This window comes from Lactuca saligna, chromosome 1 (assembly GCF_052625555.1).
Source record: "Lactuca saligna cultivar CGN05327 chromosome 1, ASM5262555v1, whole genome shotgun sequence".
NCBI classification, from domain to species: Eukaryota; Viridiplantae; Streptophyta; class Magnoliopsida; order Asterales; family Asteraceae; genus Lactuca; species Lactuca saligna.
In genome coordinates this window covers 36,288,420-36,305,850 of record NC_136417.1, presented here as the reverse complement: position 1 = coordinate 36,305,850, position 17,431 = coordinate 36,288,420, and the positions used below count along the sequence as shown (strand labels likewise).

The 17,431-nt window shown below is 33.1% G+C and overlaps 1 protein-coding gene across 1 annotated transcript; it reads right to left on the bottom strand.

Annotated features, from left to right (window-relative positions):
- Positions 1-11,797: 11,797 nt before the first annotated feature.
- LOC144997273 (putative indole-3-pyruvate monooxygenase YUCCA4) lies at positions 11,798-14,947 on the bottom strand. Its single transcript, XM_078957141.1, has 4 exons — positions 13,938-14,947; positions 13,224-13,472; positions 13,010-13,135; positions 11,798-12,247 (listed from the first exon to the last, which is right to left on the bottom strand). Exons 1-4 carry the CDS (start codon positions 14,559-14,561, stop codon positions 12,065-12,067), a joined length of 1,182 nt encoding a protein of 393 aa, XP_078813267.1. The 5' UTR covers positions 14,562-14,947; the 3' UTR covers positions 11,798-12,064.
- Positions 14,948-17,431: the final 2,484 nt, after the last annotated feature.

Here is a 17,431-nt window from a genome sequence, read left to right as displayed (position 1 = left end):
AACGCTAGTATCCACATTCCTTGAGATAGTCATGGAACTCAATGTTAAAATACTCTCCGCCTCTATCAGATCGGAGCATTTGTATCTTCCTACCTAATTGATTCTCGAATTCATGTTTAAACTCTTTAGCTTTTCAAAGGTTTTTGATCTATGTTTGATCAAGTAGATATAACCATATCTGTTATAATCATCTGTAAATGTTACATAAAACCGATTAGTATCCATTGTGGTAGATCTGAAGGATCCACAAACATGTGTATATGAAACCCAACAAATCTTCACCTCTTTCACAAGATCTAGTGAAAGGTGATTTTGTTATCTTACCTAAAAGACAAGATTCGTATTCATCATCTGCCCTTAAGTCAAATGATTACAACACTCCATCCTTTTCGAGTTAAGCGACATATAGACGATAATGCCACAAGCATGCCTTCTCTAAACCATTAGATGAATCAATATGAAATACAATATTACCTAATCTATCAACACAAATCACAGTTCCATACACACCATTACAAGGCAAAGCTTCAAACATAAAAATACCATTTTTATAAACCAAAATCAATCCATTCACATCATTAAATGAATATCGAAAACCTTGTCTAAATAGTGCATTAAAAGAAATAATGTTTCACATCAATTTTGACGAATAGAAACAATTAACTAAGTCTAATCTAACATCACCACCAAGCACAAGACTATAAATTCTAAAATTAGTAATAGGAGAATATCGCTTATTGCCCTTGATCAGATTCATCCTTCTATGCTCCACCTCCTCACTTTCTCTTAGTCCCCACAAATTATAATAAATGTGAAAACCACATACCGTATCAAGGACCCAAGAATGAGTAGATTGTGAGTTGTTAGCTTGAATAGTGTATGTACCTACCAAATATGGCTTTACTTTTCCATCCTTTTGTCCTACAAGCACTTAGGGCAGCTTCATTTCCAATGTCCCTTTCATTGCAATAGAAGAAAGTGGCTTCCTTAGGATCACTAACAGAAGGAATGTCAGAACTAGGCTTTAATTTTGGGTCATTGCTAGAAGAACCAACATGGACCTTGCCCTTCTAGTTCGTCTTATGAGCACCTTTCCTCTTATTTCCTTTGCTTTGCCTAATCGCAAGGACATGAGCACTACTAGTAGTAGAGTTTTGATTTTTCTTAAAACCCGACTCAACTTTCTGCAATAGGTCATGGAGTTGGGCTAATGTGGTGTCAATATTATTCAAATGATAAGCCAATATCGACTAATCATAACCATGTGGAAAGGAGTTGAGGACCATGTCAATGGCCAACTCCTCATCAAAGTTCACATTAAGCCTTTCAAGGCGCTCCACGTATATTTTCATACTTTACACGTGATTGTAGACAGACTCCCCTTCCTTCAACTTGCAAGCCATGAGGAGTTCTCTTGTGAAACTCTTCCACAAGATCCAAGTTCATCTCGTAGGGCCAATAGTCCTCATAGAACCTTTGCAATTATGGAACCATAGTGGCGACGATGATGCAAGCATCCTTTGTTGCACCGTCGTAGTGTTTCTTATAGGAGAGGATATGTTCAGGAGTAGTAATGGCTTCATGGATCTCAACAAGTTGTTTTTCAAGGACATACTCTTTTCCCTCGTATCGAAGAGCCATATTGATTTTACACATCCAATCACTGTAGTTGGTGCCATCCAATGTCATATTGGACAAGATCTAGAGTAGCAAGAAGTTGTGGGAAGAGTTTTGAGAAGTAGAAGCGTCACCAAAACATCTATATAGAAAAAGAAATATTAGTTAGATGACAATAAATCCTTAATATTTTAACCCATAATAAATATTTAAGGTTAGGATCAAAAATAACAATTTACAGCTAACAAAAGGGATGTCGTAATCTTATCGCGGATTTATGAAGATTGGTAAAGGAAATCAATTTCAAAGTATGAAATTCCTAGATCTTTTTAGATTCATTAAATCTTATCAATGGCATGTTTAATCTCATATTATGCTCTTATGTTTGTGTATAGGATGTCAAGGATCACAAACAAGATGTGAATAATCATGCAAATATTCTTGGCACTCTTAATGTCATTTATCATCTCTAATTAATATGTCGATTAACCACACATGCTCCATTAACAATGATAATTCTCAAGATGTCCATTACTACTCTTTATAGTCACTATTAGTGTGTCGGTTAACGACACACGCTCCACTAACTACTATAAAGCATAATGTGCAATTTTATGGATTAGCATACTTTTCACATTTTTTCTAAAGTAACTAAGAGTGGGATTTAAAAAATAAAAACCGTTTAGTTAATTTATATCATTATACTTATTAATGAGGTTATGTCCTATCAAATCAGTTCACCTAACAACCCTCCACCATACAATAGAGAGTGTTGGGTGAGAGTAGACACCTAATGACAGTGATTTTATAAGTTGCTTCCTTAAACCCCCTTATAGTATGGCTTTGTGAATAAGGCGTACTAATGATTTGATTGACTTATGCTTATACATATAATAATTAACATTTAATGATATATATATATATATATATATATATATATATATATATATATATATATATAGTGTATTTTAAAACATTTAAAAAACACAAGGTTTAATTTTTTTAATTATCTAAATTAAAACTTTTGTTTTACTTAAATTTAAACCATTTATGGATTTTATAAATTTTCTTTTAATTAAAACATTTAATCAAATTAATAATAACATCTATAAGGATAATATTAATTAATCTTGTAACTAATCAAGTCTAAGGATATCTCCTAACATTTAGGGTTTCAATTAATTATCTAATATAAGCAAAAATCAGATTTTGGCAGATATGGAAATAGATAATTACTAATTAACAAACACATAAATCATATTAGGAAAGATAATCTGAAAATCAGGATCTAAGCTATGCTCACGTTGTAACATATGCAATGTCACGCTGTGAGCATCGATTTTATGGATACCATTTGTTCATTCAACAAATTTGCGATTAATACAAGACACACCAATAACTTTGATACCACTTATGGGTTATTTAGGTTAAAAACAATTCTCAAACGAAAAATACTTAACAATTAAGAATTTGGGCACAATAAACAAAAAAGGATCTATGTCTTTCACATAAATGCAACATACTTTGAATTAAACAAAACTACTATAACCCTAATGAAATTGATATTCATAAGGAAAAGTTACATATATTTTGATTTGTTGTAGCTAACAAATCAAACCAATATTTATTCTAAAGCTCTTGGATGCAAGCACCATAAATCACGTTTCTCTCATGATTGACACAAAACCCCTAGCAACTAAGGACCTATTTATAGTTGCACTATGGAATACCTAATTTGAATATAATACTATTATTTCAAATTAGGTAATTATCCTTCTTCCTATTTATCTTCAAGAAATATTCTAAATACCTCAACGATGAATACACAACCTTCCAAACCCTAGGAAGGTTATGGAATGCATTTTGTTCAACTATTGAATAATTACAACTTAGGTCCTTGCACTTTTAATTAATCCAACTAATCCTAAAACTAATCCTAATTAATTTCTGATTAATTCTTAATTAAATAATATTATTTCTATTTAATATATTATTCTCATGATATATTAATAAATCATTTATTGCTATTTTCTAATCATATAATAATTTATAAATAACTCTTTCTCTCTAAAAAGTCAGCATATCCTATTACCAAGTTTGAGGGCAACCCAAAAGGACTTTGCTAACAGTTTAAGTATATACTAATTTAGTTATTGGCTTAGTAACCTAATCCATCAGATATGTCATTATGGGTAATTTTAGGCTCTATTTATAGGTTTTAGGGTCACTACGGCGTGGAAATAGACTTGTCACGCCGTGGGAGTTGGAAATAGACTTGTTACGCCGTGGGAATCAGAACTTGGCATAAACACGAACGTCGTTTGAAATTTTCTCAACTTTCCATAACACTTTAAATCTCATTAATGAAAGTTAGAAGTCATGAGATATGGCCAGAACACTGAAGAGAGGTCAAGTTGCCAACAACATCCTTTTTTCATCTTTGTCAACTCATTTCTCCTCCTTTTGCATTCCAACCTTCCATTTTAACTGTAATTGAACATTTCAAATCATATTAAGTATCATATATCTTGAAAAATAATATTTTTACTCAAATAAATTAAGATAATGGCCTAAAATTCATAGTTAAATAATGCATATCAATAGTATTGTCTCCTACAAATAAAAGATATAAAGATAAACATGGAATGTATAACTAATGAGAACCAATGTAAAACTATGTACCAAGTGTGATTATATTCAAACATCCATCCTTAAGCTAATCTTGGGATGAGAATGAAGACAAGGCTTGGATCGAAAGAAACTAAAGAGGGGTCGAGGCAATACTTTAGTGAATATATCGTTAAGATGCAAGTACAAAGGTACAATTGCGAGAAGAAAAAAAATAGTTGATGAAGTGATAATCAATGTGAAAATGTTTCACATAATTGTGGTGAACAAGGTTTTCAGCGAAAAAATTACACCCTTTTTGTTACAGAAAAGTATTGGAGATGCATCGAATGAGAACCGTAAGTTACAAAGTAAATATGCCACATAAGCCCATAAGCAGTATTCTACAAAAGCATGATATTCTGATTCACAAATGTAGTGATAAATCATAGGGTGCTTCTTAGCACGCCAATAAAAATAGAATACCCATAGGTAGATTGTCTACTCTCTAAACAATGAGCCAAGTAGCATCAGAGTAGCCCTAAAGAGTAAAAGATCTATCAGAGTGTCTAAAACATATGAAAAAGTGAATTGTAACCCTAAAATAACAACGGATTAGCTTAATCGGTTGAAATTATGAGTCTAAGGGAGCTTGAAGGTATTCGATTACATAGTTAACCGTAAATTAAAGATCACAAGGAGTGATAGTTGATGTGTGTATTTATATCTATATATAATCAGGTTCTAAATTTATAAGGTTTAGTTATCTCAGCTACATAGTAACACACTAATAGGAAGTAGACCTAATCGTGTAGTAGTATAGTTAGGGTAATTAAGTTTGTCGAACTCTTGGGGAACATGTATGATTTGAATCAGAATTAGATTAACTTTAAAACAGAAAGTAAAGGGGGGGGGGGCTTGTTATTTTAAACTATCATATAAAACAATCTAGCAAATATAAAATCATGGATAAGAAAATGATTTAAATGTACTTCTGTTTAGGTTTTGAATCCCCTTCTTTCTAATGGTTGAACTATGGAAAGTGTAATGGATTAATAAAGTGATTGTCGATTTGTAAGATACTTAACAATCTTGTTCATATTAATTAATATTAAGGATTAAAATATTAATGAATCAATATAGAGGCTAATCTTAATGTTCATAAAAAGTAAACCAAGAAAAGTATAGTGAACTAATGATCTCTAAAATGAGTTAAGTTAATGATTAATGTTACCTAAACCAATGATTTGTTTTATCACTAGTCCTAACAGTTCATTACCACATAGTAATTAAGATACGAGTTCATATAATCATATTGATAATGTAAATCATATAAAAATCGGATATGAGAATTAAAAATCAAAAATTTAACAAAGAAGGGTAGAATAATTCATTCAAAAGTAACAAATAATCAACTTTATAAATCTAAATCAATAATTCACGACATAGTAATTACGTTTATCTACATATAAACAAATAAAAGGGTTTTAAATTAAAAACTAAAGAATTTAAATTTTTTAACAAAAAATGTAAATTTTACACTAACCTCTTTCCCAAGCTTAAAATGATGCAATGTCCTCAATGCTTAGAGAGGAATGAACAACTCAATAAGACATATACAAGCAAAAAGGTGCAACTAGGACTGAATGTACATGATAAGATTGTAGAAATTCTTGATTTAGACGATGATGTTGGAGAAAAATATGAATTTTAGCAACTCAGTCAATCATCTGATTTACCCAAGCTTGCTTGGAACTGCGACCATCTTTTTAATGAAAGCATAAAATACTAAACACTACTCCTCTGGTTGCTTCCCAGAAAGCCACCCATTTTTAAAGTCGTTGGATCGACTTTGACCAACCAGATTTGTTGACGGGTGTTAATGCAAGCCCTAGTGTGGAGGATCAAACCCGTGCATTCTTAGAAGCCCACGATCGTGTGACTAAAAGGGCTTCACGTAAATGGCCATAACTTTGGCTATGGGACTCCGTTTTGGGCTGACGACCAGTCAAATCGAAGTTTGGAACAAGGAGCACGTCGTGATAAATTCCCAAAGGGGACTTGCCTATTTTTGAATCAAAAAATTGATTTCTAAATGAAGTTATGAACAATTTTGTTATTTTTTCTTTGATTTTTTGGTTTGTATTTGGCCCAGTGGACCTTTAGTGATCTTAATTTCTACTTCTTATTTAACTGTTTTTATGTAATTTGGATGGTCGATCATCAATTTTATGAACTTTCATTTTCTCCTAAAATTTTGTGCGTATTAACCTAGATTTTCAAGCCAATCCCACCGTATTCATAGAATCAACATGGTTTTGAAGAGATTGACCTGGTTATTCTTTTAGAATCAATAAGTTCACTCTTGTTTATTTATGTTTGTTTTTATATGCTGCATCAGGTGTGGTTGGGACTTCTCTAAAGCTCAATTCTCTTCTTTGTCACTCTATATTCATTCAGATATGGAAAAATTGGCGGATCTAGAAGTATTTCAGCAAAGTGAAAATACTTCATATTGTTATTAGATAAGTCCTTTAGATTTTTTATTCTCTTTCGTTTTCTTATCTTTTTTCTTCTAGCAATCTCATCATTCTATTCACTTTTTCTTCTTTTCAAATTTTGCTCAACAGAAACCTTCACTTTCTCTTTAACCCTTTTTCCAGAAATCTTCTTTTATTCCCCCTCCCCCCCTCCCCCCACCCCCATCTTATCTTTTTCTGGCAACTCCTTCTCTGATGCTTCTTCAACAAAAATTAGATTCTCCTTCACCTCCCCAAGCTTATTTCTTTTCAACTTTTCTGAAGTGTCAGATAATTTTCTATCTACAAATATCTCTTGCACAGAAACATTAGAAAACTCACAACAATCCTTAGATAAAGGACTTCTGGTACCCAGATAATTAACAGAAATATTATCAGAAGGAAAATCATCTTTATTCATTTTAAAGTTAACCATTTCCTCATCAAAATCCATTGAAATCATGCCATTAAAAACATCTATTGTTCTTTTTACAATTTTCATGAATGGTCTACCTAAAATAATAGAGTTTGTGTCTGATATGTCCAAATTACCCATGTCCAAAATATAAAAATCAGCAGGAAAGATCAAATCATTCACTTAGACAAGAACATCCTCTAATATACCTTTTGGGTATATTGTCGAGTGATCTGCCAACTGGATAATAGTTTCGGTCTTTTTTAAAGTTCCTAATTTTAATTTTTGAAAAAAGAGAAAAAGGAAGGCCATTAACTTAAGCTCCAAGGTTAAGCATGACTTTTGGAAAATTATGGTCACCCAATTTACAAGGAATCAAGAAAACTCCTGAATCCTTGTACTTTGGAGGTAACCCCTTTTGCAAAATGATGAAATGTTTTCACCAGCTTTTAAAATTTCGTTACTTTTAAATCTTTTGTATGAAACACATAATTTATTTAAAATTTTGGCATAATGAGGGATATGTTTTATAACATCTAAAAGTGGAAGATTTACCTCAACCTTACGAAAATTTTCCATAATATCTTCATCGTCTCGCTTGTGCTTCGTAATTTTCAGTCGACATGGGAATGGTACAAATGCCTTGCACTCCTTCAGATTCAGCTTCAATGGTTTTGGAGTTTTTGTTCCTTCATCTTTTTTAGAATCTTCGTTAACCAAAACTTCTTCATATTCTTCTTCAACTTCTTTTTCTTTATCTTTTTCATCATCTTATTCAACCAAAACTTCTTCATATTCTTCTTTAGCTTCTTTTTCTAGTTCAGATATGCTTGGGCCTTCATAACTTTTTTCACTTCTCAAAGAAATATCACTCATACTGTGCTTTGGATTGTTTTTAGTATGCCCTGGTAACTTTCCTTAAGATTCCAAATGAGCCACAAAAGTAGCAAGTTAAGACACCTGCTATTCTAGATTCTTGATACTAGCTCTAGTTTCGTTCTTGAATGCTTAGGTACTAATGACAAGACTTTTTACAATATCTACTAAGTCCACACGGTAAGCACTGGTTTGATGATTTGAAGACTGGTTATGAAAATCTGAATATTGATAATTTTGCTGGTGATGATTCATAAAGTTGGGCTGAAAATTCGTCTGCAGTTGAAAACCCACAGAATGTTGAAATTGTTGTCTTTGTTGATAATTGTTCTGACAAAAAAATTTGTGGTTGATTAAAGTTTTTTGTCGTTGGTATCCTTTGACAGGTTTTACTATAACCAAATCCTCTTGCAATAGTGGTCACATACTTTTGGGTGTTCAATTTTTAAGCAGAAAACACATTGTTTCTTTGCAGCTTGTTTTTTACTTTGTTAATAATAAAACACCTTTCATGAACTCATAAATTTTGGACTCCAGATGAACATTATTGACTTCTTTTACTCCTCTGGTTGATCAGAATATCACTCGTCTTCGTCTCCAGAATGCTTTGGCTCTATCACCAACTTCTCGATTAGTTCTCAGATTTTTTTTGTTGCCATATCACCTAAGGAACCGCCACTGGAAGCATTTATTAGACGTCACTCCACGGGTTTCATACCTTCATAGAAGTAGTTATACATCTGGTAATCATTGATCTAATGTTGTGGGCACCAAACCAATTGGTTTTTGAATCTCTCCCAGTAAGTGTGTAAGGCTTCTCTTCTTCCTTGTTTGATACCAATGATTTCTCTCTTGAGACTCAAAACTTGCTTTTCTAGAAAATACTTCTTTAAAAGTAACTTCGCGAGTTTCATCCAAGTGGTGCTGGAACCAGATGGGAGCTTGTACAACCATTCTCTCGTTGGGTCTTGAACTGAAAAGGAGAATGCCCTTAACTTTATCTGACCTTTTGTTATAGCATGTGACTTCATTCCTAAACAAAACGACATGAATTTCTTTTAGGAATTTATGTGGGTCTTCGTTTTCTAGACCTCTAAACATGGGAAGAAAATGTATTAGGTCAGATTTAAGTTCGGAGTTATGGGATTCTGGAAAAGTGATGCGGAGGGGTTGTTGATTGACCTCTTGGGTGGCCTAGTCTCTGAGAGTCTTCTCTGCTTCGTCTCCTACGTCACTCATGGCTGACTTTTTAGATTCTGAAGGTTCTAGTGTTTTATATTTTTCAAATTGAGTTTCCGAAGAGTCTGTTTTCTTGGATTTAACTGAGGGTGTTGGGGAATATGTTTTTTTCTTATAAGGTATTAAACACTTAGGTTTCGTTTGATAGTTGTTGTTTGGAAAAGTGTTGTCTGAGAAAATTTTCTATCTGGGAAGAAACCATGTTGTTTGATTTAAAATTTGGTTGTTGTTTTATACTGTGATCGATAAAGTTGTTGAATAATTATAAAAGCATACAAATTGTCATACAAAATCAAAATTACACAATAATCATAAAATCCAAATAAAATTGTTATACAAAGTAATAACTATAAATCAATTAAAATCCCAATATAACCATACTAAATTGCAAACAACTCTAAAAAAAATAGCAATAACTATGAAATTCAGCATGTATATTAAAAAAAACAGCATATATATACACAATTCAGCATGTACTTTCATAAATTTAGCATCTATGTAAAAAAATAGCATATATATCGATAGGAAAAAAAACATGTTTCAACATTTTTATTCATCTTTTTTTTTTTCAAAATCAGAATTTGTTTTATGTTTTTCTATCGTCTTCAAAGTTTAGTGTATAGTAGAGATGAGCGGTTTATCCCAAATCCCGATCCCGTATCGGTACCGTACCGGAACCGGTACCGAACCGTACCGAATTTAAAAATATGGGACGGTACTTGGTACTCAAAATACATGAAATTCGGGAATCGGTATTGTCGGTACCGGTACTAGTACCGACTACCGATACCATTTCCGGTACCGGTACTGGTGATGTTAATTCGGTTCGGTACTCGGGATTAACTTTAAATCAAATTCGGTATTCGGGAAATCAGGAACGGTACGGGTCGATACCGGTTCCGTCCCACGTTCATCCCTAGTGTATAGGAGGAGAATATACATGTTGATTCAGGAAAATCAACATGTATGTTCTCCTCCTATGCACAAAAATCAGAAGAAAGAAATATGAAAAACATGAAGCAATTCTGATTTTTAAACAAAAATATGAACAAAAATCAAATTTCTAACATATAATTAAAAGAGATAAAGCATGCAAATTAGAAGAAAGAAAGATAACAAAGATGAAACATACAATCAAAAGAAATCATAATTTCTGATTTTAACCCCCAAAAGAAATCTTGCAAGAAAAGGTAAAAAATGAAGAGATTACCAATAGGCGTAGTTGCATGGCGCGGCCGCGGGGGGGGGGGGGGGGGGGGGTGTTGGCCCGGGATGACGTGTGATGAAGATCGACGAAGGGAAGATGATGATGGCGGATGAAGGCGACGCAGTGAATACACTTTTTTTTTGTTAGGGCACAATTGTCCAACACATTTTCTTTTCCATCTAGACTTGGGTTTATGGCTTTGCGGGAAAGACCCATCTTACCGGGAAAGATGATTTTTTGGTCCAAATCAAACGGTATTTCCGATCCATTCAGTTAGAAAGATCTTTATGATTATGGAAAAACGTTTATCAAATGGAATCTTATTAATGTATATGACATTTGTAGTTTAATTTAACGAAAATTTACTTCATTTTGGCAAGAATTAATTGATTTTTTTTAAATTACTTTTTTTTCAAGAAAAAATACATTTAGTGATGGAATACCTACGGAAAATCCGTCGGTAATGTGGGCCGCCAAAAATCCGTAGGTGATAAAGTCAATGTCGATCAAAGTGGGCACCGTCGGTAATCTGTAGGATTTCATAGCTATTCCATTGGTAATTTACCGACGGATAATCATGTAGCTATTCCGTAATTATTCCGTCAGAAATATTTACCCACAAGCGTTTATGTTACGACCCTTTTTTCATCGCAATTTCGTAGGTATTGCACTATAGCTACGAATTGTGCTAGGTATTATTAGATTTTCTAATATTGAGGAATGATTTTGAGCTTGTTGGTAATCAATGACGATCTATAGAAGGAAGACTCATCATTTGGAGGAAAAAGAAACTCCATATCAGTTCTTTAATAGCATTTGAATTAGTGACCCACGCCAATTAATAGTCAAACCGTTGATCCGGGACCTTTGTTTCCATGGATGATACCATGGGTCCATGGAAGAAGGAATTGTTTTATCAGCCTTAATGACCCATTTTATTCTTGCCTTCTGGTTCAAGTTCACTTCTTTGACGATTTCAATTTCATCGATTTTTTTTTTCTTGAAAATTGTTTGTTGAGTCCAAGGGCCTTGATGCTGCCAAAACTCAAGCTCGTTCATTTTTCTTTTGATCATTGCACTCCTAATGTTCTATAGACCGAGAGTTAGCTCTCCAAGACTTTGAACATCTTTTTGACTGCTTTAAACCTTTGAGCTAGACGCAGAATTGAAAAGTATAATGAAATTACTACATATTTTCAAACATGTTTTAGGGTGATAACCAGTATGAAATATGACATTAAAGAGGGTAAAACACAAAAAAAAAAAAAAAAAAAAAAAAAAAAAAAAAAAAAAAACCTTTATTTAAGGCATGGAATGTACAATACAACCGAGTCATGCATTTAAAGATTAGAAAACAAAACGAACTACAAAATTTGTTAATTTACATTTTTAACCCCATCACCCCTCCAAGAAGTAACACAATGTTGCTTGGTAAACATTCCAACTACAAAATAATACCCCCCCTAAGTAAATATCACCATACCCCTCCACCCTTTAAAGAAAAATAAAACCCTATTTAATTATGTTACTTTCTTTGTTCATTTTATTCCAATATTGGCACCTCCCTTCGATTTAAACTCTTTCTTAGGGTTTGCAAGTCGTTGACCGCCATTGACCAGTAACGTCCTTGGCAATTTTAAGGGCATCACATGTGGTTCCAAGAAGACCCCTTCGAGTGAACCCAACCGTGTATAACCCATTCTCCCCTTTCCAGCCATTTGGAAAAGACATTTTAGGCATTCCCTCTTTGGTAAAAAAGTCGCTTCCCTATATCAAACAAGAACAAAAAACATTAGAACATAAGATATAATGATCTAATACAAAAAATTAAAGATATTTAACTAGTAAAAAGTTAAAACATTCAGATCCTTAGTCTTAACCTTTCTAAAATAAAAATTAAATTTTATAGTTTATAAATTATACGCCACATACATATCTGAAAGATGTGAGGTCATGGTCAATGACCCAACTCATTATCAAAGGACAAAATAATGAGATCATTATAAGCACAACATATTTCAATTATTATTCTTTAACAAAAAATATTATTATATGGTGATCATTACTCCCAGAGAAGAAATTACTAAAACCAGAACTAAAATCCTACAATGACTAGTAGGATATGGATCAAAACTTGTACATTACTCTTGATTTAGAAACTTCATATTTGTAAGCTATTCAAATCATTTTAAGCAAAAAGACATAAAAAATGAGAAATATAATCATGAGAATACTAGCTGATGTTAACACATCATAAAATGACAACAAAAATGTTAAGAGATTGAGAATCATCCAAACAAGTGCCACCAGTTTTTCACCTTTTTGGTTACTAAAAACCATTTTGTAGGCTTCTCGATGTGTAAGACTTGGAAAGTGATGTGAGATGGAGAATAAGATAAAATTCAAATAGTAAAATACATTACAAGTATTGTATTCAAAGTACATATTTTGAAACATGTCTCTTATATAGCATACACTTATTTCACACATGATTTGATAAAAGAGCTAAATGGATGCCATGCTATTTACCTTGAGCCAAAATGGCACATTGCTCTTATATCCCGTTGCCAAGACAATCGAATCAAATGCAATTTCTTGACCATCCATGAATTTGGCTCCATTTCTAGTTATTTCTCTCACTCCTTGCTCCACAACCTACAAACATTCCAATAAAACACAAACAAGATTTAAGAATCGTACGTTACAACTCATTATTGCATGTGTTGAATCTTTCAATAGTTACCTTGATGTTACCGGATTTGATTAGAGATAAGGCTCCGGTGTCAAGTACTGGGGTTTTACCGGTGGCGTTTTTTAGCTCAAGGGGGCCAGTTTTAGGCCTCCGTAGGCCTAATTTATCGGTGTTTCCTAGTGTTAAATTGGCCATAAACAAGATTAATTTATCCACCACCCTAAGAGGTAGCCACTTGAGAAGTCCCATAGCAATTCCAAATGTTGGGAATCCAAACATCTCTCTAGGCAGAACATGAACCTGTAAATACATTAAAACAGGCATATGAACATCCCCCAAAGTCAAAGAAAGTACGTCAAGAAAGTCTTTATAGCATTAAAATAACCAAAAGGATTGCAACTACTCATTAAATATAGAGGCTTTTTAAGGATTTTATTACGACTAAAAGAAATTTCTATGTCAAGAAAGGATTCTTTAAGAAAAAAGATGAAATACCATTAATACGGAAAAACATAAAGTTTAGTGATTATAAACAAGAAAAGAAAAGATTCAAGAAATACACAAGAAAGTCGGATGTTTTGAGTTTTGAAATAGTGATCTTTTTAAATTTTAAAAAAGGAATATCCATTTCAAAAAGTGAAGAAAAAGGCGAATGTAATTGACTTTGACATTTAGAATTAGAGCAATAATTCTCTAATCATAACTAGATACACACACAACACTGAAAGCACACACTGAAAAGAAGAGTGGTGATGATAAACTTACAGAGTTTCTAACAACCATAAAAGGACTTGCATTGTAACGGCAAAGGTCCAAACTAACCTCCATGCCAGAATTCCCACACCCAACTACTAAAACCCTTTGCTCTCTAAACACACACCCACTCTTGTACTCACTTGTATGTCTAACAACCCCTTCAAACCTCTCAATTCCCTGAATCTCCGGCACCACCGCCTCCGCATTCTCTCCGGTGGCCACCACCAACCACCGTGATTCATAGACAGAGTCTTGTGTATTCACCCTCCAAACACCAACTTGAGCGTCAAACTCAGCTCTGGCCACCGATTGGTTAAACCTCGGCTTGATTTCAAAGTGTTTTGCGTATGCCTCCATGTAGGAAACAAACTGTTTTTTGGTGGGATATTTTGGGAAATTCTTTGGGTACCCAAACAATGGAAGCTCGCAGAATTGTTTAGGAAGATGAAGCTTTAAACGATCATAAGTTTTATGTTGCCATAAAGACGCAATGCAGTCACTTCTCTCAAGAACAAGAGAAGGGATGCCATCTTGTTTTAGGCAAGCTGCAACTGCTATTCCAGAAGGGCCAGCGCCCACAATAATTGGTCCATCAAACTTCATGAACGTTTGATCTTTTTCACAAGAACCCATCAAAGATTTATCAAGAAAGATGAAAACTCACAACAGAAAACAAGAAACAAGAAGGGACTTTCAGTGAGCAAGTAACAGAAACCCCTCCGTTATCCAAGAAATGCTCTGCTTCTTTTCTTTTTTACTTCAAAGACTGTGAGTTTAAAAGGGTAATGAGTGAAGGGAAATGTGCGTTGGTTGGGAGTAAGTCTTTCTGACGATATTTAAATGTAGATAGAGAAAGAGGGTTTTATGAGAAGTGAGAGAAAAGAGAGGTGTAAAAATGGAGGCGTGAAGCTTAAGGAAAGGATTTAGTTCACTTTCTCAAGGCTCTTTCTTCTGAGGCTTTTCTGTGCAGAGAAAAGGGGAGGGGATATGAAGTGAAGTGAAGTGAAGGGGCAAAGTGACGAAGGAGGGAAACCTATAAATACATTTATATGGATGACTGTGTGTTTTCTTGTGTATAGTTGAATTGAATTTATAAGCCAACGCCACCACCGCTCGCACATACTTGGTTTGTACTTCACGCGCCTAGTCTTGCCTATGGCTGAGTGTGGGTCCCAAAGTTCTGTTGATTACTTCATCAAATCCTTTCATCATGCAAATTGAAAGAAAATTATTTAGGTTAAACCTTAGACCTTCTACTTGTCACTCTCTCTACAAGGACTCAAGAGGTAGGCCTGCAATTGATGTGAGAGGTAGAGTAAGATGATGTCAGTATAGGCTATTTTCTTTTAAAAAATAAAGCTTTTCGATATATTTTGTCGAATTTATAGAGTTTTTATGTTTTTGAAAAACTTATTTAGCGAGTGAATTACACACACAAGGTCCTTATTATTATTATTTTTTTCAATTTTAATGGTGATTTATTTATAATTTTTATTATTGATTGATCATTTATTTTTATTTAATATTATTATAGTTTCTAGCTTTTTATGTTTTTGATTAGTTATTTAATATATATTAAATGATTAATATATTATAAAACTTTCAACAACTAATCAATTGTTTTTTAATCATATTATATTTTTATCTTCTTCATTATATTATAGTTTTAATTGATTTCTATTCTTTTAACTATATATATATATATATATATATATATATATATATATATATATATATATATATATATATTAATCTCTGCTAGAAATTTGTGGTAATAAAAGGTTTGAAAATTTTGAGAATCGTTTGTACACTTTCAGATTAAAGTATTTGGATGGTACCCCTAATATTTAATCGGATAAGGCTCAGAAAAGTTTCAAGAACAGAGAATATGGAATTTATGATTTTCTTGATTTTAGTTGTAGGAAAATTATGACCAAAATGATTAAATATTTCATTTGTCTAAAAATTATCAAGACAGCTTTCTTTGTCCACAAACTACCCAAACTGTCAAAAGACAGTTTATAATAGTCCTAAACTATCATCAAAACAAGATTATTAATAAGGTTCAAAAACCGAGTTCATTTACAAGATTTCATATTGACCTGGCAACTCGACCCCAGTCAGGGGCTCTGCCCCTTGGACCCCGCCAGGGGCTGCTGCCCCTTGGATCCCGCTTTCAGGGGTGCTTCCACCGGACCCCTGTTAAGTCAGGGGTTTCGCCCCCAAATGATAGTGTACTTTAAAACTTGATCAAACTTAAACAAGAGTGTACTCTACACCTTCCTTACTTGTTCAATATATATCATGACCATTTTTGTCAACAAAATAATCCCATTACACTTTAATAATATTGATAATAACAAATTACCAACAAACCTCAACCATTTAAGTGTAATCTTGATCAACTTAAAAAACAAAATATAACAAAAACAAACTGATGCATAAATGAAAGGTCATGATGATTGAATTTCACATTAGTAACTTATACAATCCAAATATTAAAAAATCAGGATGTCACTAAGGATTGAACCCTTTCCATTCATGGTGAATACTTGAAGACAATACACACAACATTTTATATTCTCATAAGTTCTAGCTTGACATTATATTTTACTAGCTTGTGTCATATCCTTCAAAAAGCATATCAAAGTCAAGTCCCAAACTACTTGAAGTAGCTAAACTTCATGCTTTTAATAATTTGTTCCAATCTTCCAATATCAAGCTTTCCACCTTGAATTCAACATCTCATATTATATTAGATAGGAATTAGTGATGGGTTTTGTATACTACAACATCCTATGGTGCACATATAACCCTAAATACTTTGGATCTATGTTTTCACAAATTATACATGCAAATGGTTTCCAAGGTATTAAACCTATAACTAGCATGCATTTGACATAAACCATATAAGATACTAGATAGGGTAACATACATTTTATGTAGCTTAAAGTCTTGATGTATTTGGCCTTAAGAGCTTAGCCCCAATACTGTGGAAGACTCAAATGAAGTAACAACACATCATGAACAAAGGTGGAACTTAAGAGAGAATTCCTTTCACACCAAAAACACCTCCATGAACTCTAAGTACAAGTCTTGGCGATTTTCGGCTATGCATGGACATATTTATATGTAGAATTTCAAAGGTTATGGGTTAACCCAAACCCATACACATGGGTTTTTGACATGGTTCATGTGACCCAACTATTTATGTGTCCAAACATAAACTTGGTCCAACATGGATCATAAGCCCAACACATATAAATATAGCTAATTACCATAATTAGTCCCTATTGATTTAATTAGTCTCTTTGGATCATAAAATTAATTCTCGATCAATACTAACATATGATTTCATATTAATATATTAGAACTTATAATATATTAATAAATCACATATAACCTTCTCTCAAGAATCCATTCTAACAAACTATCATGATGATATGCAACCCAAATGGACCATGCTACTCTCAGGTCAAGTACATACCAATAATAGTTATGGG